Here is a 25,307-nt window from a genome sequence, read left to right on the forward strand (position 1 = left end):
CTTGTCACATCCCAATACTATAGTAATACAATCCTGTTTAAAGGTAAAAATCTAAAGCATGATTATCCACAAATAAATCTGTTTTATGATTTTTTTATTATTGTTGTTATTTATTTTTTTATTTTAGAAGTTATAGTTTCTGGGAAAATTCTATCATTATTTACTTCATTATACACTTGTTCCAAGCCTATTTGAGCTTCTTTCTTTTGTTAAACACAAAGGATGATACTTTGAAGAATGTTTAACTGCCATTCACTTCCTAATATGGATCAGTGACGGCTTTTTCTAACAATCTTCAGATTATCTTGTTTTGTGTTCAACTGAAGAATAACATTTTTGATTAGATCTACTTTAGTGTAAATGACGGGCAGTATGTCGCTGGTTCAAGTCTTGGTTGAGTCAGATGGCATTTCTTTATGGAGTTTGCATGTTCTCCCCATGTTCATGTGAGTTTCCTCAGGGTGCTCCGATTTCCCCCACATGTCCAAAGTCACGAGGTATAGGTGAATTTGGTAAGCGAAATTGTCCGTAGTGTATGTGTGTGAATGAGTGTGTATGGGTGTTTCCCAGTGATGTGTTGCAGCTGGAAGGGCATCCGCTGCGTAAAGCATATGTTTGATAAGTTGACAGTTCATTCCGTTCCACAGATTTATAAAGGGACTAAGCCAAAAAGTAAATGAATAAACGAATGAAGAGTCTTTATATTATAAGTCACGGATTACTATTTTCAGACACAAATGGAGCTCTGTTAACATCAAAACTGTAAAAAAAAAAAAAAAAAAAAAAAAAAGACTACAGTAAATCCCACAAACATTGAGATGACGAAATTAGCAAAACCGCCTCTATTCATTAAATATGCTGAGATGAGATTTGGTGCCACCTGCGGTCATCTTACCCTCCAGCTCCCCTTCAAGTGAACCAACTATTGAACACCGCAGGTGTTATATATAAACGTCTCCTTTTGCCTTTGCCTTTGGATCGTCCTTGATAAATGCGAATAATCTCCACCAGAGCGCTTCGACAGTTCTCACCCAAGATTTTTCAATTAAACTCCCTCTCCCATGGCCTGTGTTTATCCAAGCTTCATTAGATGTCAGGTCTCGCTACAGTGTGTGCCAAGCTCAATTTGAAGTTAAGCATATGCAGGGCAGACCTCATGGCTTCTCCCCATGGTGTTTTCCAACGGGAGGGTATTGACGGCGCTGTCAGAAGTTTTTGCTTAGCTAAGCTCAGGTCCAGACTGAGGCTTGTGCTGGGGTAGAGACGCTGCTTCCGATCGATAGGTGCCAACCAGTTACAATGAAGTCCTGTTCGCTCACCACACACACACACATACAGACTGTGGCTCACACCCCCACTGCTAGCCATCTTTCAAAAACTGGCTGTGGAGCGTGAAGCTGCCACACTGCAGGGATAAATCCCCACACATGATGTGCCGGCGCAATGCAGAAAGAGGACGAGACTCCACTACAGCTACAGGGTCCTCAGAAAGACAGGTACAACTTTTACTTTTCATTACGCTAATCTGAGTGGCACTTTAATGACTAACGGACAAAATTATTCTGTGACTGAATTGTATTAAGTCAAGTTGGATGGGCAGTATTTATGACGCATGTATTTCAAATACGTCATTTGTATTTAATTGGGATAATGGAAATGCCTTGTATCAAAATACTTTAGTGTCTTGTATTTTTAAAATACTGTAAAATACTTTGTAATAAGTCTACATCATATAAATGCACCCTCTAATTGGTGCTTTAAACATTATTAACTTTTCCATTTAAAGAAGAACCAAAATAATAATAATAATAATAAATATTCAGAGAAACAGTATAATGTACAAATAATATGGATTGCTGATGCCAAATATTTTTTCTTTAAAACAAACAACATAAAATTAAGTCCTACAGTGGCAATTCCTACAATACTTCATTGTAGGGTGTTTTAAATGCCAGTAGATGAACAGCCGGTATAGTTGCACTGTATAGTAAATGAGGAAAGATGTCTGCCTAAAGATGTCAAAGTGACACAACAATTTATTTGCAAAAACGGACAACATTAAAGTTAACCTAAAGTTTTCAGAAATCATGTTTTACATTGAGTATTGAAGCGTCAGTTTAATGGTAAAGGGGCTGATATCATGCTCTTTTACAAAAGTATTTTGCAGTATTTTTAAAATACAAAAATACTGTATTTTATTTTGATACATTTTGTGGCTGCTGTATTTTGTAGTTTATTTTGATACACTTAAACTTAAGGTATTTGTTTTAAGATGCATTTCTATGTAGTTTTGCCCAATCCTGTAACTAGCAAATATAGGCTTTTTATATTCTGGACTAAACTAGCAAGAGTTTTCTGAATTTTCAATTTTTAGGCAAAACATTAGTTTTTGTGTCAAAGTCAAAAGGGGGTTTGCTACACTGAAAAAAAAAAGATTAATTTAATTAAACTTTTTTTTTTTTAGGTAATTGACTGCAAGCAATTTATGTGGGCTTAATTTAAATAAAAAAATGTATGTACTTTTAAATTATTCCTTTTATGAAGAATGCAAATGTAATAACTTTATTGTATAGATTATTATATAGAATTACGTATAATTTATTACATAGAATCTGTTTATTCTATTTATTTTAATTTAGTTGAGCAAAAAAAAAAAGACTTTACTACATTGTGACTTACTGAAGGCGCAGTAAAAATTCAATAAACAGTGTTTTAAATATTAAAAAATGGGCATATTTTGAATATGAGTCATTTGATAACACATTTAATGGCTTCCAAAATGCTACATAATTATCATTTTAAATATTTACTCTTTCGAACTTAAGCTAATTTCACCCATTTGTCAGCAAGAAGCTTTGTTATGATTAAAAGTCTATAAAAATAAGTATGATCAATTATTCTATCATCTATTTTAATGAGTAATGGTCAGAATGAGCATGTAATTTATATGTATATTATTTACTTATTAATTACTAAATTGATGTTACTTTTATTATTATTATTATTGTTAGTAGTAGTAGTAGTAGTAGTAGTAGTAGTATCTGATACACAAATTCACTGAATGATGATGGAACCTTATTTTATCCATATTTAATTCTTCCTAAATATATTTGAAATGTTAAAGTAGACACCTTACAGTATTTGCAAGTTTCATGTCCTAAATTTTTAATTAAAGCACTTAAGTGGAGGAGATTAATGTTGAATCTTCAATGCTTTGATTGCATTTTTTTCTTCCTGGGAATCTTACCACCTTCCAAGAGCTACTTCCTTCCTCATCCACCTTTGGCCAGTTTCCTTCTTTTCCTCCTGCCATGCACTGCCATCTCTGCTGTGCCAGACAGATGGGCTGTGCTGGGCTGCTGTGTTTGCTGCAATTTACCTGTTTCTTTCACCGAAGAAATGAAAAACAAGTTAATGTGCATCCTAAAAAAGCAAGCATATGCTTTGAAAATTAATATAAACATCACACCTTTTTGTTTTTTTAAGCAAAAAAAAATTAATAATTATATATATATATATATATATATATATATATATATATATATATATATATATATATATATATATATATATATATATATATAGGCCTATTACATTTGGAAGAAATGTCAGTAGCGTAATGAATAAAACGGTTGTGTTACAAAACTTTAGACCTGAAATTGAAAATCCAGAGAGACAGAGAATTGAGAATTCTCAATTGGACTTTTCATTTTCTTCCATAGCTATAAGTAGATATGTGGATGCTTAGTAAAAATGTAGACACAGATAAAGAATAGTTATGAAACAGTCCTTAAGACTAAATATTTCCGCCCATACTGGATGAGCTAAATTAAATGACTTGTAAAAATGAAATGTTTAAGATCAATTATTATACCACGTGGATAAGAAAATGCCATCAAAAGATAAAGATTATGGATGTACTCGAAGCTTATATTAACTGGGATAATCAAGAGTTTTCGTTAGCGCAGGCGCATTGAGTTCACAGGTGGTCGTGTCTTCGTATCTCCATCCGCCCCAGCGTTCTGGATGCCCTTCTGACATTGTACAATTTATAAACGCTTGATTTTTAAGCCACTTCTTAAAATGGGCTCATCAGAGTGTCGACTGAAGCAGCACATCTCTGTGTCAGAGTGAGTTGCTAGCAAAAAAACAACAACAACAACAAACTAGGATACAGTCATCAAAAGGAGCGCGCGCACGAACAGCTCGTTGAATTGAAATACCTATTTTAAGTGCTTTTGCAGTTATCCATAATGCAGTAGTGCCGTGTCGCAGCTTTGTTTACATGCATTTTGGTACGTCCAACTGTACTTTTCTGCTAACATACTGTTTTGATGCGTCTTTTCAACTTCAGGGGAATGAGAAAGCCATCGGACATGAGTCCGCGCCGCCTGTCAGATATCAGTCCTCAGATCAGACAGCTGAAGTCCCTCGTCCTTGATGAAGATCTGAATGAAGAGTTAAAGTCGTCGAGATCCGTCGAGTACATCCAAAATGCCTCCATAGAAGAGCGGATACTGAGGATCACTGGCTACTATGGCTATGAGCCTTGGAGCGCATCTGTCAGAGGTACTGCGCTTAAATGTATGATGTTTTATAAGCGAAAAAAATTAAGGAAAATTACATGAACCCTAAAATAGTTCCAAACCCTTAAAAGGAAAGTCAATCAAATGTATTTATGTCATCATTTACTAATCCTAATGTCATTGAAAAAGAAGATTGTCATCCATGAAGATGTTAACCATACAGTTTTGCTTCCCATCGTTATTGTACGTACAAAGTAAATAAAAAAAATGCAGGTCAATGGGAAGTAGATTGCATGGTTATCAAAATATTTTTTCTTTCTGCAAAAAAGAAAAAAAAAGAAAAAACATCTACGATTTAATTTATTTATTATAGCAGACTATACAAAAATGCTAAATAAACACACAAACAAGCAAACAAACTGATCAGTCCTACCTACAGCAGTCAGTGTATTGCAGTTATCAGAAAAGAAACTTCTATAAAATTAGAAAAGTGGTCAAAAGTGGCAATCATGAATGTCTCTCTCATCTACTTGTGATCTAATCCATCAGGATACATGTTAAAGGGATAGTTGACAACATTTAGAAGAATGTTACAAACCAGTAACCATTGACTTTCATTGTAGGAAAAAGCAAATATTATGCAAGTCAATGGTTACAGGTTTCCAACATTTTTCAAAATAACTTATTTTGTGTTTAACAGGAAAAAAAAGAAACTCATGCAAGGTTTGTGACGAGTAAATGGTGGGTGAAGGATGACATAATATTTGAGTTTTGGATGAACAATTTCTTTAGGATGTGTAAACGGGGACTTTGGTAGATGTTATGAGAAATGTTGAATGTCTCGGCTGTATTTTGTAAACACATTGATCATACACCAACTTCACACCTCTGCATCAGTCTGAGCTCCACCACTTCCCCACGCACAATCGCTCTCTCTGTAACATTTATTTTGTGGCCACACTGAAGAATACTGTTGACACAGGCACAAATGGTCAAATCTATCATCTGGTTTATAAACCGTTGAGTCAGATCATTTGTAGACAAAGAGACTTTGTAGTTACTTTATTTATGTATATACTGTGCATTAGTCAATAAACAAGAACATTTTGCACACACTGAAAATATGTGTTTAGGAAATGGGACTCCTGATGTATCTGTTGTTGTATTTGAGCGATGCAGCCTGAGTTATGATGTGCAGCTCTGGCAGTGACTCTACTATGCATGAGAAGGTAACTGAGTCTGAGCCGTTTTTGCTGAATCATCAGGGGCAGACGAGGTCTCTCTCAATTTTCATTTTCATTTCTCCACTGAATGCATCTTAGCATGAAGAACATGCACATTCAGGGTCTTTGCAAAAATGCACCATACATAGCAGAGAGGATAAAAAGTTCATACATTACAATGTATACAAGTGTAAAGAGTATGAGAATTATAATATATATCCCAATAATGGGTTGCTGCTGGAAGGGCAATCGCTGTGTAAAACATATGCTGGATAAGTTGGTGGTTCATTCAGCTGTGGCGATCCCTGATGGGGTATTGGGAAACACCCATACACTCTCACATGCACGCATACTCTACGGCCAATTTAGCTTTTTCAATTCACCTGTAGCCCTTGGCTTTGGACTGTGAGGGAAATTGAAGCACCCAGAGGAAACCACGCTAACACAAGGAGAACATGCAAACTCCACACAGACATGCCAACTGACCCAGCCAGGGCTCGAACCAGCGACTTTCTTGCTGTGACCCACTGTGTCGCCTGTATGTATTTTATGTAAAGTCATTTTACGTGCCTAAGTGTGCGCAGTTCAGCTTATCTTTATTAATAGATCAGTAGATAGATCATACTTAATTACAGTATAGATTTTAAAGGCTAAGTCTTTAACCACTGAAGCATCCCCTTCGGATATCCGGGTCAATGTGAGCAGCACTGAGCTGGCACTCGGATCACATTAACCATCAGACCACAGTCTATGATAATGAGACATTCGTTCTGTTGACTGACTGTTGTTTGGGGACAGTCTGTCTGCCTCCTTGTCCTCCTCGTACTGACAGTTCTGTCCTCCAGGTTCAAGCCTGTACATACTAAATGTCCATCTAATAGCCTTGAAAAAAAAAGACAAATGAAGGAGTAAAGAACAGCCTTAAAGAAACTTTTTTACAGTACAGTGTCTTCAGCACCATGCACAGCAGATTGCTAATGTTCATTCATTCATTCATTTTCTTGTCGGCTTAGTCCCTTTATTAATCTGGGGTCGCCACAGCGGAATGAACCGCCAACTTATCCAGCAAGTTGTTACGCAGCGGATGCCCTTCCAGTGGCAACCCATCTCTGGGAAACATCCACACACATTTACACACACACTCATACACTACGGACAATTTAGCCTACTCAATTCACCTGTACCGCATGTCTTTGGACTGTGGGGGACACCGGAATATCCAGAGGAAACCCACGCGAACGCAGGGAGAACATGCAAACTCCACACAGAAACGCCAACTGAGTTTTAGGATCGAACCAGCGACCCAGCGACCTTCTTGCTGTGAGGCGAACATGCCCCATTGCTAATGTTTTTGTATCTTAATTTGTTTCAAAAACATATTTTTTGTCAGAAATTGTCATAATTATTGAGGGCTTTTTAAAATATATTTTTATAGTTTGTTTTTTATATTACAGTAAATATTATATATCTCAAATGAATAGTCATGCTCTCTCTGCACTGTGACTTTCAAGCAGATGCTAATTTATAGTTTAAGGCTTTATTTTTTTGGCATTAGATATTGCAGTTCTGAGAATAAATGTCAAAATTGTGAAATAAAGTATATATATATATATATATATATATATATATATATATATATATATATATATATATATATACAGATGTTACTACTTCAATGTGTTCCTTGTGCCGCCATTCATACCGCGGCGACGGCGGTACTTGATGCGCCAGCAGCATTTGACCGCTGGGTGGCACTTTAACCACAGATATTCAGCTTTGCCTTTTCACAATGCTAAACAGACTGTTCTGTAGGCGTAGCTTACTGTATGTGATGTGATGTGTTCAATTAAAATATAATTTTAATTTAGTTTTTTTCTGGTAATAGACATGCTCTTACACTATACTATGCTGCAGAAAAGATACATGGTGAGAAGTCAAAAAGCAAATATAAGAATTGAGTTATTAGCCTTCAGTGCCCGATTAAATTGCGTTGGGGTGAAAATAATGTTTTGATTTCTTTGACTATCATGGCAATGTTATTATCTCAAATCTTAAACGTGCACATATAAAAAACAGCTAAATAATATAGATTATTCTGCCGGTAGAGCACATCACCTCACAGTTGTGAACTTGCGATCACCTCAACTTACATTTAAAATTTGTTTACCTGGTTTATTGTAAACTTTTTAAGTGCAAAGAGGATTCGTTTTGGAAAATAGAATTGAAGAAATGAAAGACAACTAAAGTGAAAGCATAAACATTCAGTACAAATAAGTAGTCTTAAATAAATAAATAAATAAATAAATAAATAAATAAAGCAGTCTTTTAGTCTAAATATAGAGAGATGTAGTTTGCTATTTTGATAGGACTAAGACAAGATATTTTCATTTATGTTTTTAATTTACGTTTTTATTTACATTTTCGCTGTTGATTATATTTTACTATCTCATTTTATGTTTCAATTATAGTACATAATAATAAACGAATAATGAAAATAAATAAATAATGAAAATAGGACAGGTTTATTTTTAATAATTTAGTTTCAGTTCCGTTTTTTTGTTTCAAAACGTCAATGTTCTGCTTAAAAGTATAACTGTTTTGTTTTGTTTTTTTACTTAATGGCTCAGTAAGTTTTGTATTTTAATTTCATATTCAGTCACCTTGCATATGCGTGTGAAATATAATGCCGCATTACCGCGGAAAAAGAAAAAAGGCTGTCAGTTAAAGCTAATCAAAATTAGCTATATTAAAATACAGCATTTATGTTAATACAGGCAGAGTGTGAACAAACTCAAGGCTAAGATATGCGCTTGTTTTTTAATGCATTTAAAAATAAATGCTATATAAATAAATGTTTGTTTGTTTTTTTTACTTTTTTTGTATGGTAAAGGACAATGCACATTATGTTATTGATGTAAACTTAGGCTAAAACTTACCATTGATAAACGTGACCTACCTCAAGCAGATCACTTAAAGTGTAATAAAAATAATGTTGCCGCAGGACATAACGAAGTCCCGCAAGTTTATTTTTAATAATTTAGTTTCAGTACTATTAACTTTTTTTTTTCTCAAAACATCAATAGCACCTTCAATAATCTAAACATTAAAGATAGACTGCAAGATGTGTTGAGTGGCTATATGTGGTGAAGAACGATGGCAAAGCTAAGTGTGATTATTGTAATAAACTAATAAGCTATAAAGCAGAGAGTCCCGACCAACATGACTGACTTAGCATATGCGGTTGGCTCATTCTTCACGAATATAGAATTAAAATAATGGCGCGTTAGGTTCATTGTGCATCCCGCAGGTGCAACCAACAAGAGTTGTGCATTTTAGTTTAACTTTTTTGAGTGTTATAAGCAGCTCGGTGTTAGTTTTTAATTAAATATATCGAGCCGAAACTAAGCAGCGCATTCTCTCCGCCTCCTCGTTTATAACCAGCGGGACACGCTACTGAAGCAGGAGAGACACTCCGTCGTTCATAATCAGCTGATGTGTCGGAGTCGAAAGAATATATCAAAGAGGAATGTTCTTTTTACAGTGCCGATATGTTTAATCTTTTTTTCCCTGTCATTTCTCTTCAGCAAATTATATTTTTAAAGCTGCTTGATTCTTTTAAAACCGAAAGCAGAGCCCGTCAATTGGTGTTTTTTCATAAGATACTCCTTTATTAATGTTTTATTTTATGAGTGTCTTTAATGTGCTTTTTAATAGATTTATTTTATTCAAAGCAGCGCCTAAAAGCGAATTTATCCTCAAATCGTGGCATGAGAGCGATGTCATGTCGCATATATTGCCTTTTTTTCTGATCTTTTTTGCATAAAGGTTTTAATCAAAAGACAGGTAATTTAATTACTTTCGATGTGCTAAAATATTTGTTAAATAAATGTTATTAAAAAAGGCATATGCAATGTGCTCTGACGGGTAAAATCAGATTCTTTCTCTCTTTCAAGTTCAAAGCAAATTTGAATGCCAAAGGATTTTAGATGCATATACAAGACTATATGTAGTATATTAACATCAACAAATTAATAAAATAAGTAGCAAATGAGAAATAAATGACAGACAAGTTGATAAAAACAGACATTATCTCTAAAAGTTATCAGAATTGCAAGATTAAAACAGCTGAATATAGGCCTAAAATAAATCTAGAAAGCTTGCGCACTGATATTTATTCTTTTTTTTTTTTCGAATAACGAACAATTTCAACCGCGGGGAGATACCGACAGCTTGATTTGCAGTATTTTCTAACATGTTAGAAGAGGGCAGCGGACATGGCTGCCGGTGGGCAAGCGGCTGTGCCCTCAGCAGCTGATTGAGAAGGAGCTGCATATCAAGTGCACTTAATACTCCGAGACAGGCACGTGCACACATAGGGCTCAACCTGTGCAGTGCACATGCCCTTTTTAGTCTTGGATAGAAAGTGCCCTTCCAAAATGATCAAAAGTGCCCCCGCGACGCGGCACACCCTCGGTCCCGCCCTTCAGTAGGCGCGCAACAACACCGCTCTTGACAACACCACGTCAACACCGCTCTTCAGTACTCGCGCAACAACAACCCCCAATTTTTGTCTTGTTTGTGAGACGCGACGCTGCACTGCTTTGGCAAAACGAACGTACAGTTACTTGTCATGCCAATAAAGCACCTCAAATGTGAAAATGTGAAAATAGCCTAGGCAACAAATAAATAGTAGTCTAATAATAACAAAAAATGCCCTTTTCATTTTCATACAATAGGCCTATGTGTGGGTTTTGACAACATGTGTTTAATTAAGCTATAAAGATTTGGCTATCAGATGAAATGCATAGTAAAATATAAAATAAATGTCTCTTTTGCTAAATATTTAATTAATCTATATATTTAATATTTTAAAAATCAACTCCTTTTTGCCCAGAGAAAGAGGCGCGCGGCACTAGCGGACATGGGGTGCTTTCCCAAAAAAAGACGTACAGTAACATGCGGCTGAACTATGCACAGTTTGGGGAAAAAAAGGATATAGTGATGCATGTTTCCCAAAACCCCTAGTTTCTCTGTCGCAGATCCATCATTTGAATCACGTTATAAGTAAAACGCACATAATGATAAAGCACACAATCATCACGAGGGCAATTAAAAAAAGACAACCTAAACATATTTTTAATTGTTTATTTATGTAATGTGAGTTTTTATAACTTTGTTCTTTAAATTATTTCAATATAACTTAGGCTATTCTATCGTGATGACACCATAAAAGGCCTTCAATGCATTGATATAGGTAATAGGGATACAATGAAAAGCCGATTTCACTATTGACCCTGTTTTTATTCATTGACGGCTTCCCAACGCCGCAATTCTGTTGCGCAAAAAAAAGCTGCTGCAAATAAGCAAATCTATGACAATACACATTTAATAGTTTCATGAAAGTAGTTGCTGGTGTGCTTCATCTGCGTGATTCTGATTTGAAATTCTTCCGCTAAACTTGCTCTGTGTTGAGGTGTGAATGGGCTGTGCTCTTTGCTATTGAGGCTAAGACATAAAGGTGTAAATGAGCTATAGTTCTCTTTGCAACTTTCAATTTTGAGGTGGGGGAAGTGGGAAGAGGCAATTCAAATGTACCATCTCTAAAAATAAAAAGGTCGCTTACGCGGAATTTGTGTTTAAAGATTATTACCTTATTTTTATTTTATTATTATTAATTTATTCATTCATTCTTCATTCATTTTCTTTTCGGTTTAGTCCCTTTATTAGTCTGTGATCACCACAGCGGAATGAACCGTCAACTTATCCAGCATATGTTTTACGCAGTGGATGGCTTCGGGACGGAGTGAAAGGAAAGGAAGAATTTGCCCCGAGTCTGGGAAAGATGGCTTGCCGTAATTACACTAGTTTTTCTATCGCACACATGCGCCAAACACATAAACAAATAAATAAAAAAGGGAAAGAAAACATCTAGCCTTGAGGTCTTTTTGCTTATAATCGCCCTTATGTTTCCGTTTTAAATGTAAGGCTGTTGCATAAAATAATACAATTTTAATTTATAAGTTTGCTGCGTCCCCCTTGATGTTTCAATAACGCATAATAATCTACACACCATATTAAAGACACAGCAGACATAAAGGTTGTGTGTGAGAGCCCGAGCAAAAAAGGATCAGAAATTGATCATGCACGCACAGGAAAAAAGGCAATTATGCAACACATGACATGCATCGCTCTCAATTGACGGGCTCTGCTTTCTGTTTTAACATAATCAAGCAGCTTAAAAAATAATTTGATGAAGAGAAATGACAGGAAAAAAAATAATAAAAAAAAAAATAAAAAGATTAAACGTATCGGGACTGTTAAAAGAACATTCCTCTTTAATATATTCTTTCGACTCAGATACATCAGCTAAGATTATGAATGACGGAGTAGGCTATCTCTCCTGCTTGCCTCAGCAGCGTGTGTCCAGCTGGTTATGAACGAGGACGCGGAGAGAATGCGCTGTTTAGTTTCGGTTTGATATAAAAACTAACACCGAACTGCTTATAACGCTCAAAAAGTTAAACTAAAATGCACAACCCTTGTTGGTTGCACCCGCAAGTTGTGTTATTTATATTTGTGGCTGTGAAGTTTATTAATATATATATATATATATATATATATATATATATATATATATATATATATATATATATATATATATATATATATATATATATATATATATATTGAGATACTGAGCCATTACAAGTAAAAAAAACAACAACAAAAAACTAAAATTTTACTTTAAAGAAGAACAGACGTTTTGAGAAAAAAAAAAACTGAACAGAACTGGAACTAAATTATTAAAACTAAACTTGCAGGACTTCGTTTATGTCCTGCGGCAACTTTATTTTTATAACACTTTTTTTTTGCCCCGAGTCTGGGAAAGATGGCTTGCCGTCATTACACCGATCGCACACGAGTTACATGCGTCAAACACATAAATAAATAAATAAATAAGGGAAATAAAACATCTAACCTTATAGGCTGAGGTCTTTTTGCTTATAATCGCCCTTTCCGTTTTAAAGGCTGTTGCATAATACAATTTTAATTTATAAGTGACTTTGTTGCGTCCCCTTGATGTTTCAATAACGCATAATAATCTATACACCATATTAAAGACAACAGAAAGACATAAATCTTTACAAATTACCTGTCCCCTTTTGTAGACTCAAAACAAGTGTCAAATCTTGAAAAAATTGCCTGAGCCATATTAAAATATAATTTAAAGAATTATTATCGGATAAAACCGCATTAAATAAATAAACCAATATAAAACAAGCAAAAGCAAGCTATAACAGTTTAGGTATAGGTCTATGTAGCGTACATAAATGAAACCGTTAAAGTCAAATTAAACTTTCATTTTACAAGATATTTTTTTTTTAAAGATTTTAGATATTTTCTAAAAACAATAAACACCAGAGAAAGTTTAAATAATTATATAGTGGTTACGATGATAATAATTAAATCGTTCAAACAGGGCTGCGTTTCCCGATAACGATTGATCTTAGCACTTAAGAGCGTTTTCTACGAGTCATTTTGCGAACGTTCGTTATTGTTTCACGTGCGTTTCCCAAAAATGGACTTAACACAATTGCACGTAGCCCAGCTTTAAGTGCAACTTAGGAGTCGCTATCCGTTTGTTAAGTGCTGAAATGTCACGCTATAGAATGGCTCGTTATTGTTGCACATGTTATAGCAATCCATATAATTGTTCTTCTACTTGTGTGAATGTATATTCAACTCGAATAGCATAAAAAAAAAATATTTTTGAGCCAGTTTAAAAACATAAATTAACTGGAAATGTCGTACTGTAAAAACACTGTCTTGCTCCAATCTCGCATAAAACTAATTCTAACAGTCCTTGCCGGAAATGACATCAGCATCATTTTCGATATTTATATGAAACCTTAATTAAGTAGAATTATTTATCAATTTCTTTATCAAAAATTGCTTATCTCACATCAAAATAAATAAATAAGTAAATAAATAAATAAATAAATAAGCTCTTACATTTATTTTTGAAAAGTTTAGCCTAATTATCCCCACCTGATGTGCATTTGCTAATAGGACAAAAATATAAATGAATAGAGATATACGTACAAATAAAATGAATAATGACTTTGAAGATAAGTAAATTGTAGGTGCAATTTGCCGGTTGTCCAGCAGGTGCCCTCATAACTCTGTCTCCTTACGATGCACTTAAGGCTTTACGATTACTCCAGAGCACTCGTAGATCCACTAAGATTTTCAAGTGCTACTTAAGTTACGATGCTTTTGGGAAACAGACCGTAATATTAAGATCATCATTTCTACGAACTTCTTAGGCTTACGATGCTTTTGGGAAACGCAGCCCAGGGCTGCGTTTCCCAAAAGCATCGTAAGCCTAAGAAGTTCGTAGAAATGATCGTACGACTGATCTTAATATTACGGTCTGTTTCCCAAAAGCATCGTAACTTAAGTAGCACTTGAAAATCTTAGTGGATCTACGAGTGCTCTGGAGTAATCGTAAAGCCTTAAGTGCATCGTAAGGAGACAGAGTTATGAGGGCACCTGCTGGACAACCGGCAAATTGCACCTACAATTTACTTCTCTTCAAAGTCATTATTCATTTTATTTGTACGTATATCTCTATTCATTTATATTTTCTACACATTACACAATTCAATATACAAATAATAATAATTAATAATTAGGCTAAACTTTTCAAAAATAAATGTAAGAGCTTATTTATTTATTTATTTATTTACTTATTTATTTATTTTGATGTGAGATAAGCAATTTTTGATAAAGAAATTGATAAATAATTCTACTTAATTAAGGTTTCATATAAATATCGAAAATGATGCTGATGTCATTTCCGGCAAGGACTGTTAGAATTAGTTTTATGCGAGATTGGAGCAAGACAGTGTTTTTACAGTACGACATTTCCAGTTAATTTATGTTTTTAAACTGGCTCAAAAATATTTTTTTTTATGTTATTCGAGTTGAATATACATTCACACAAGTAGAAGAAGAATTATATGGATTGCTATAACATGTGCAACAATAACGAGCCATTCTATAGCGTGACATTTCAGCACTTAACAAACGGATAGCGACTCCTAAGTTGCACTTAAAGCTGGGCTACGTGCAATTGTGTTAAGTGCATTTTTGGGAAACGCACGTGAAACAATAACGAACGTTCGCAAAATGACTCGTAGAAAACGCTCTTAAGTGCTAAGATCAATCGTTATCGGGAAACGCAGCCCAGAGCATTTTTTGGGGAGAGTGAAAGCAGAATGCGACCTTTTGATGAATTCGCTCTAACCTTTGACAGTTTTTTTTTCTTTCCGCGGTTATGCGCGCATTATATTTCAAATGCATATGCAAGGTGACTGAAATTGAAATTAAAATACAAAACATACTAGGCCATTAAGTAAAAAAAACAAAACAACAGTTATACTTATAGAGAACTTTAAAGAGAACATTGTTGTTTTGAAACAAAAAAAAAATAACTGAAAACTATTAAAAATAAACCTGCTAGATATGTCCTGCGGCAAAATTATTTTATGAAGCAGTATTCAACTTAAGCTCTTTAGACCATGCGCCTGACCGTTTCTTAGTGTTTCACCACATGTCCTTAAATACATAAGGCCTATTTTTATTATTTTTCATTATTCGTTTATTATTATGTACATTAATTGTGACATAAAATTAAATAGTAAAATATAATCAACAACGAAAATGTAAATAAAAAGGTAAATTAAAACATAAATGAAAAGGTCTTGTGTTAGTCCTACCAAAATAGCAAACACTGAAAATCTCTTTACATTTAGGCTAAAAGACTGCTTTAATTTTTTAATTTAGGCATACTTAGAATATTTGAACTGAATGTTTGTGCTTTCATATTAGTTGTCTTTAACTTATTCAATTCTATTTTTCAAAAAGAATCCTCTTTGCACCTAAAAAGTTTAGAATAGCAATAATTCGTGTTAACAAATTTTAAATGATTAATAAAGGAATTATAATGCTTTGACTTATTGTTTAATCTCATTTACAAGCACATAGCATATTTAAGGCTGCTGTGTGGGCTATTTCTGTCGGTTCGCATCCCGTCCCTTTGCGCCCCCTGGCGGCTCATTCACAAACTGCGGTCATACACTAAAAACAAAGCGGCTCCTATTTCAAACGGCAGCGGTATATGACGCGGCGGTAATAGTCACTTTGAACTCTCACCTACTGTATATATATATATATATATATATATATATATATATATATATATATATATATATATATATATATATATTGACAGAAAACTGGCAAAGTATAGATGAATTACCATGTTTGTAAAAATTAAAGATGCGCACACCGAGGTTGCAGAAAAAAACCGGAGCACTAGCATTTACAGCGAAGGAATGACATCTGATATTGGATAAGACGAAATGGCCAAGCATCCAGCCTGAAATATGCAATCTCATTGAAGCTCCAAGTGTTTTTACAAGAGAGAAGTTAAAGGCCTACTAGTCTTTGGATGCCAACAATTTTGTTCTGTGTGGTCATGTGTAAGAAATAATGTTCCATAATTACCAGATTCAAAACTTAGTGCTAGAAACCGAGGTTCTGCCTAGCCAAAGACAAGGAAAAAAAGACTGAGCTGTACAACCCCTGGGTAATCACCAACAAGCAAAACAACTGTATTCTGACAGGGAACTGCACCTGTATGGCAGGGTATGTGAACTTACATTTCATTTTAAGTATTCAGTGTTCGCAGTTTAATTAACCATATATAACTGTTTTTGCTAAAATCATTGCTGCGATCAAAAACGGGTAATGTGTATGATTCAGCATAGCGTGAACTTACCTGATATGAAAACTGAAGAGTCGAATATTTTCAGTTAGGCCATCACTTCATTCAGCCCCCTTTTAGCCAAAGACGTCTACGGTTGGCATTAAAAGCAGTGTGGTGTACAGTAAAAGTTAAGTTTTCTATTTTCGGACTTTGAATTTGGCATCCTAGCACACAACACAACATGTTTGCTATTGCAACCATTCTCTACTTGCAACCGGGAACCCGTTTGACATAGGTTAATGGTAATTCCTCTATTCACTGGACTTTGGATTCAGATTGTAAATAAGGGATGTGTGTTGTAAGATCATAATATATATATTTTGGGAAGATCACCGAGCCTATGTATATCACTTTCAACTTAAAGGTCACTGTCCGGTAGGTGAGAGTTTTTTTCGTAAATAATAAATAAAAACAAAAGACAAAATTGTCTAAACCTGAATTATATATAATATTCTTATATCACCTATACTTTTCAGGTGTAAACTCCAGATGTGTGGTGACAGCTTAAAAATGTGTATTTATTTTAATAGTATTTTAACAAAAGAAATGATACTTTTATTCTGCAATTTATGTTACAAAAAAAAAAAATCTTAGTTCAAGTTATACATTGAGACATTACAAAGGTACTTAAATTGCTCATGTAATGGATTTCAGCTTTGTCAGCACCAGCTTTGTTATGCAGATTTATCCAGTAGCACTGCATGAAAGTTTATAGCTGAAAGAAGAGAGGCGACGATGCGTTTGCATGCCTGTAGTTTATGCTTATGACTTTGTATTATACAACATTGTGTGTATCTGCAGGGGAGGAGCAGTCCAGCAGTGAGAAGGTGGAAGTGAAGGTGGATGGTCATTCTGGGACAGCCTTATCAGATTGTGCAGACAGGTTGCAGAGGCTCCGCTGCTGTTTGCATTTGACTGCGGTACATCTACGCGGAGCACTGTGGGGTGTCGCTATGGTCATCTGCATCTGCATGTCTTGGTCAGGAAGCACTCAGTTGGCCAAAATAACTGTTAGACGCTTGAATATCCCATTCACCCTCACTTGGTTCTCCACCTCCTGGAACTGTGCCATCTTCCCCATCTACTACCTGGGTCACCTGTGCTGGAGCAAGGACAGACAGACCCCCAGACAGCGCTTTAGGTGAGATGGGTTGTGTTCATACAAGGAGATATATTTTTTTTCGGATTCTATACTGAAATTCACTGCATGCCAAAATAAGAAGTATTTGCAAAAGTGCTGCACTTTGTAATAGTCTGGATTTATGCAGACACCTCAATTTGGCTTGCAGAACTAGAGTGACTGTTGACTTTGCAGTTTTGTTGCGCTGGGCTGCTCAGATAGAGGACTTGACCCCAACCTCATTTTCTTAACAATGTCCCATGGCATCTTGCTTTTTTATGAGTTCAGCACAGCATACTTATTTTAAAGGTTGTCTTTTGTGCTAAGCTGCACTTCTGAAGTAGGTGTAGTTCAACAAAAAATATAATTTCACTGGTTTGGGTTCAAATTGGACAATTTTATTGAGTTTAAATAGTGAATATTTCTTAAAGTTCTTATTTTCCACTCGTGTTTTCAGTGATGTTTTTTTTTCAGGTATTGACATGCAATCAAATGTGTCTTTTTGTGACCACTTGTGTTCAGATTTCATTTAGACAATTCCCTCATTTTATCACGTTTGACAGCACCTTTACTGGAGTGCTAATGTGCAAACATTATTGGATGAACAAATCCATGTTGCACGACTTTAAGAAAGCAAGCAGTTTAATTGAATGTGGATATACAGATACAATTTTCATAATGTGTATGTTTTGGTACAACGCAGAAAAGCCTTAAAACGTTGTTTCAGCGCTCTTTCTCAAAACATGTTCCCAAACACTTTAGGTCGGATGGAAAGTCTTATGTAATTGTTTGAATGTATTCAGCTCTAATTTTTTTTCCTTTACAAAAGCAAATCAGGTGAGTTATTTAGTCTGCCTCTGAAAATTATTGAATGTGGACAAATTCAAAACATTAGACCCTGTTTTGACATGCCAATATTCAATAATTCAATATATTATGGTAATGAACATGCATGACATTGATATCATGGGCACTTCAAAATAAGGTGAATAGTTGTTTATTATTAAAATTTTTACTGTGCACTTCAAGAATATACAGATTGCTGTATTTCACAGCAGCGAATAATAAACACTTGACAGATGGTTTATTTTTAAGCATAATCATTATTTAATGATCATAAGTTAATCTGACTTACGATGCTGAAAATTCTGACTATCTACTGTAAAGCCCTTTCGTTTATTAACTGAACAGTAAGGCTTCATTTGTTAATGTCATGTAAAAAGCATTTTCCACTTGTGATAGGGACAAAGCCACCCTGAAAATCCATTTGCCATCCATTAGAAATGTTTTAGGTCTTATGTGCATCTAATTAGAGGATTTCATGTCTAAGGGAAAAAAGTTCTTATCTGCATGTGTGTGGATTCACAACAGAGAGTGTTGTCAGTTTCTGGGAGATGACGGCTTGTCTCTGAAGATGCTGCTCTCTCGCGTGGCTCCCTTTGGAGTCTTGTGGACTCTCACCAGCTACTTATACCTGCAAGGCCTTCGCAGAATCCCTGCCACTGATGCCTGTGCGCTGTTCTGCTGCAGTCGTGCCTTTGTCTTCCTCATATCCTGGATTGTCCTGCGGGATCGCTTCATGGGAGTAAGGGTGAGAATATGTCAAAATTATTTTGTTGTGGTTCAGTTTTAATTTAGCATGATCCTTTAGTATAATTTAAGGTAATAACAAACTTGTTAATAAAATTTTAAAATCCCCCCATTATGTCATAACAAAGTGTCATCTTTGCATTGCATCACTGAGTGAATGACACTGCAATTCATGAAATCTAATTCATATCCATGACATGTATCAAGTAATGATTATGAAGGTTTCATGCCAGTTTTATGAACACCCCTTCAAGTAAAGTGTTACTTTGTTATTATAAAGTTGTTGGTGTTTATCTGTATTCTCATCATAGAATCCATTGTTTATTTCGTCATTGTTTATTTTTATCATTTCATCCATTGATTATCTGTATTCTATCTCAGATTGTGGCGGCCGTTTTAGCCATCGGTGGGATTGTTATGATGACATATGCCGACGGTTTCCACAGTTACTCTGTGATCGGCATCTCACTTGTCGTTGGGTCTGCATCTACAGCAGCTATTTACAAAGTAAGAGATGATTATTAAGCAAAACAAACACATTTTTCAGTGTCATACAGTACTGACCAGTGATGTTTATAATGAGCATTCAATTATGTGTTTCTTCAGGTTCTTTTCAAGCTTGTTTTGGGTAGTGCGAAGCTGGGTGAAGCGGCGGTGTATCTTACCATTCTCGGCGGAGCTAATTTGATCTTCATTAGCGCTGTACCTCTCATACTGCTGCTCACTGGGGCAGAGGACTTCATTTCACCTAGAGATTTACCCTGGTCAAGCATATGTGGCATGTCTGCTTTACTACTGGGTAAGAGGATGGACACAAATACACAAACTTGGTAAATCCTAAAAGCTTGTTATCTCCTCTTATAATGTCATAATAACATTCTTCTTTGGTTGCACTCCTAGTGTTCAACTTCCTGTTGAATTGTGGTGTTTTGATAACACTTCCTACTCTGATTTCTCTGGGTGTTGTCCTCAGTGTGCCGGTCAATGCTGGTAAGTCATACTGGAACCAGTTGCTGATTTTAAAGGGAAAGTTACATCAAAATTGTATCTGATCATTATTTACTAAGCTTTATGTTTTTACATCTGAAAGCATATAAGTGTTGCTCTTTTCTATTGATTAGGAGTGGTGACTGGGAGCTATCAATCTGCAAAAATTGTAAACAAACTAAATAATTAATAAACTAACCTTCCAGTTGTGTTCAGGTCAAATCTGACTGATTTACAACTTAAAACACAGTGTTTCACATCTGATTGCCTTAAGGCAGGGGTGTCCAAAGTCGGTCCCGGAGGGCCAGTGTCCTGCTGACTTTAGCTCCAACTTGCTTCAACACACCTGCCTGGAAGTTTCTAGTATATCTAGCTGGAGCTTGATTAGCTGGTTCAGGTGTGTTTGATTAGGGTTGGAGCTAAACTCTCCAGGACACTGGCCCTCCAGGGCCGAGTGTGGACACCCCCGCCTTAAGGCCTTATGATATCCTCCACACTATGTACTTGAACATATAAAAGTGATCACCTCTTTCATTGAATTTTGAGTGTTTTAATCAACCTTGTTACACCTGTGGTGTTCCCTGTCAAAATTGATGGCCATAGGAAATAAATGGGTATTCAGACTATATTTAACCATCAAACAGAAAACATTCCCATACACACCACACCACCCCAACTCACTCTCTCATACATGAGTTTTTGTAAACATTTTCAGTCTATTTGTATTTTCACTGCATTTGTTTTATGTCTAATTCTATAAATTCATGTTAAACACTAGTTGAAATTGTTCACAGCTAAAGAATGTTGAATAAATATTTGGTGGTGGAAAATGCTTTTTGAGCAATTTAAGAGCAGTTAAAGAGAGCGCTTCAATGGTCAATTTTGACGGGGAACACTAAAGGGGCGGGAGGTGAACATGACAGGAAGGTAAATAAAACATTTACTATAAATGTGCAAAAATTTAAGTTACTGTGTTTTTTATTTGTGCAATTTTGCATATTTTTTCTCCCCAAAAAAACAACAACTCACATTTAGCCTGATGTCATGCCAAACCAGGATTAATGCATTTTTCTCATCAAGAAAATAAGATAAATTTAGTGGAATGTGAAAACTTGGAACTCTATTTGGACAACTTTTTAGTCACCATTCACTTTTACTGAATACATTTTTTTTTTATTAAACTTTTTTAAAAGAATATGGCTACTAAGTAAATATTTTATTATATATTTATTTCTTATTGGTGTTTTGGGAAAAAAAATGCCCACCAAGGCATTTATAAAATACAGTTTATCATACTGTACTTTACAATAAGGTTTCATCAGTTAATCTATTTACTAACATGTCATGAATGAATTACTGTATGAACAATACTTGTACACCATTTATTAATCATAGTTTATGTTTTATAATTGAAAAATTATAAGAAAAGTTTATTTATAAACTAATTTCAAGAGGATCACGTGCTTATAATGCACCACGACTGGACCCACATTCGCTAATACATGATTCTCCAATCAGACGATTCCTAAGTCACTATAAATAACCATAGCCTTCATACCACAGTCATCTTCGTCTTGAAAAATCCCCCTTCCTCCCCTATTCCTCCTTTTTTTTTTCTTAATCCTTACTAGGCCAGTCAACTTTTCTGTGCAGAGTTTACATGATCTCCCCGTGCTCGTGTGGGTTTCCCCCAGGTTCCCCTGTATCCTCCCACCATCCAAAGACATGCTTCATAAGTAAATTAACTGACCCAAATTGGCACCATAGTCAAGTCTCTATCCAACAGTATTTTTTCCATCAAGCAATTCGTCATTATCCATAAACAATAAGGGAGTTCTCGAGATCTACCTGAGCTCAATCACCCCTCTTGCCCTGCAAACCCAAGGGGAGCCCAGGGCTCGAGGATCTTATAAGCTCAGGGAACTCTACCAGGACAGCATGCCAAACAAGCTAATAATCACACATCAGCTAAGTGTGAACTCTTGAATTTACCAAATCATATTAATTAACATTCACTAATGCATTATTAACATCCAAATTCATGCTAGTTAATGTTGAACTTGGAACAACTGCATTTTCTTTAACCAGTGCTATCTAACATGAAGAAATACTGTAATAAATGTATTGTTCATTGTTTGTTCATGTTAGTAAATGCATTATTTAACATTACCTAATATCTTATTAGAAAATGTTACCCAGAGACATTATCCCAACCCCATACATCAACCCCCCCTCTCCTCACTTTCAACTTGTCAGAGGGCCCGTGGCGGCCAGCGGCAACCCTTCATACAAATATTGACTGTTTTAATACTATGATGGTGAAGCATGTTTTTGAGAGGGGTCTAGATGCAGACCTGGTGCAGTGCAATCTGAGCTGCATCCAATGCTTTTTAATGCGCTTACCCCACCCGTCACAGTGACGTCACTCACTCCATTGAGTGCATTGTGTCTGACATTGCATCGCCGAGTGATGCAATCTCAGCTTGCATCATAAAGGTTGCATCCAGATACTATTGATGTTTTTGGCAGCAATAATGCATTTTACAGCATCACTTGATCTTTAAGAAATATTCTAAAATGATGATTCAGTTTTACAATGTTAAAGTATTAATCCTACCAACAATTACTACTAACCCTAGACTTTTTGAATGGTAGTGCAAATAAATCTTTCTTTTTTTTTAAATAGTAATCATTAATTAGATTATTTAAACGTAATATACTGTATCTACTCCATCCTCTAGTCATAGATCGCTACATGTATGACATCCAGCTCAACAGCGTGCGCGTCATTGCGGTATCCATCATCTGTCTGGGCTTTCTTTTGCTCCTGCTGCCCGAGGACTGGGACCAGTGCCTGCCGCAATTGCGATCAATCCTGCACAGCCGAAGACAACCACAAGAGAGCGCCAGAGACAAACACTCAGAGACGCTTCACATACGACCCAGAGAGGCCAAAAACTGCAACTCCAAAACTACCGGTGTCCGCTGAATCCCCGTTTGATTCAATCCACGAGCTTCGTATGGGAAAACAACTCCTTTAATGACTCTCTTGGACATACATGATGCGCATCAAGTTATTGAATGGGAATAACTACGCGGAGAAATATCAATAAAGGAAGGTGCTATCCCTAGAATATTAGAAAACTGACTAATTCTATGCAAAGCTTTAAGATTTGATTGTTTCTGTACTGTCAATGATGAGTAAGTTATTTTTTTAAGCACAACCATGTGAGTTTGGAAATTTGTATATTTAATTGCCGCTTGAAGTATATTTGGTAACACTTTAGGTCACAATTCACAGTATTAACAAACCATGAACTAACACTACAAGCGTAATAAATGACTAATTGGCTGCTTTCCTATTAATAGTTAGTAGGGTAGAAGTTGGGTTTAGGTTTTGGGTAGGATTAGGGATGCAGAATAAGATCATCCTTTAACAAACGGCTAATATCCTAATAATAGACAGGTAATAAACCAGTAGTTATTAGCATGACTTGTGACCTAAACTAAAGTGTTACCGTATATTTGCCAATATATTCACTGCAAAAATATTCCTAATGAATAAGCCCATCTATACTCACACTGGGTCTATATATCATTAATATGTATATGCCCGTGTTATTGCCTCTTGTGTGATCTGTAAGAAAGGCTATTGCTATTGATTCATCATCAGATTAATCTCCTATGTTGTATCTTTATCAGTGGCAATATTTTGTTCATATATTCCTGTGGAATTAAGGCTTGATGTAAACCTTTGTAAGGATTTTAGTTACTTCTCAATAGCAATAATAATCAAGAATCAATGTGTATCTCATGCATACTGTCGCAAGAAAAAATATTATAAGGATTATATTAAAACAATTCTATATTATGACAAATGTTCAAAATAAAAAATAGTTGTAATTGTTGTGATTTTTTTTTAATCAACCAAATTATTAATTTCTTAATGGTTTTGAAGGTAACTATTAGTATTGTGTTGTCTAAAAAAATAAATATAAAAATTAAAGTTGAAAACTGGATTTTCATTCATTATCAAAATCTCACTTTTAAAAAAAAATATTCATCAGGAGTTTACAGAATAAACCAATATTTTACTTAAATTACTTAAGTAGGGGAGAGCGTAACATGGGATGAAAGTAAAAAAAAAACGATTTTCTCGAAGCCCTGACAACATTTGCTTTCTAGGCTGTAACAGCACATTCAGCAATCAACCCTTGATGAAGCTGCCAAATATCAGCTGATTTCGTCCCGCAATAAGCTCCAAATTTTATCTTTGATGTGCAAAAAGAAATGATTGTATTGCAGTTTTTTTTCCGCATTACAAGTTGTGTTCCTCTTTTCATGGATCACACTAATGATCAACTACAGGTTATTTAATGCAATAACACATTATTGAGTTTGCAATCAAACTCAAATCAATTTTAAAAGTTTTTCAGTTTAAAAATAAATCAGGTTTAAATGACAAAAGCTCCTGTGGGAACGAAAGTAACACTGTTATTTATGTCCCACTGCTAATAGCCAAACCCTATTTTTCACTTCCACATTAGAGTTTGCAGTGTTTGGATTGAGATGTTTTATAAGATTAATGCATATTGCCAATAAAAATATTCCAAAATTGTAGAAAATTTTAACATTTTGCATTGTTGGATTGCTTTTGAGACATTTGATGGAAATTCCATTTGATATTTTTTGTGAACATAAAGGACAAAATATTTTTGTTGTAAACATTAACATGGTCGTAGTCAGATGTATTTAAAATAAACAAGATAAATTTAGCAAATATTGTTACTTTTGACCTATGTGTTACTTATGTTTTTACTGACGGGGTCAAAATTAACAATATGCAAAGTGAACTCTATCGCTAGAAAGAATGCCAAATCATTTGAGTAGCTATATATACTTTGTAAAACCCAAAAAGTTAAGGTATGAAACCGTTTGAGGAAAACCGATTGCAGCAAACCATTTAAGTTAAAAAAAAAATAATCCTAATGAGAACTGTGAACCTAATCAGTTTGAGTAAATGAAGC

At 35.1% G+C, this 25,307-nt stretch overlaps 1 protein-coding gene across 2 annotated transcripts; it reads left to right on the forward strand.

The window, feature by feature from the left end:
* The first annotated feature begins 835 nt into the window (after positions 1-835).
* On the forward strand, positions 836-24,183 carry slc35f3a (solute carrier family 35 member F3a). 2 transcript variants are annotated; one of them, NM_001320053.2, is made up of 8 exons: positions 836-1,496; positions 4,355-4,569; positions 17,385-17,724; positions 19,075-19,294; positions 19,675-19,800; positions 19,900-20,092; positions 20,194-20,283; positions 23,022-24,107. In NM_001320053.2, exons 1-8 carry the CDS (start codon positions 1,444-1,446, stop codon positions 23,267-23,269), a joined length of 1,485 nt encoding a protein of 494 aa, NP_001306982.2. In that variant the 5' UTR covers positions 836-1,443; the 3' UTR covers positions 23,270-24,107. The 2 variants fall into 2 exon arrangements, with proteins under 2 accessions (NP_001306982.2, XP_087131495.1); XM_087275369.1 differs by lacking the exon at positions 836-1,496 and adding an exon at positions 3,959-4,130 and having other exon boundaries at positions 23,022-24,183.
* The last annotated feature ends 1,124 nt before the right edge of the window (positions 24,184-25,307 follow it).

This window comes from Danio rerio, chromosome 12, assembly GCF_052040795.2.
Source record: "Danio rerio strain M-AB ecotype USA chromosome 12, GRCz13ab, whole genome shotgun sequence".
NCBI lineage: Eukaryota > Metazoa > Chordata > Actinopteri > Cypriniformes > Danionidae > Danio > Danio rerio.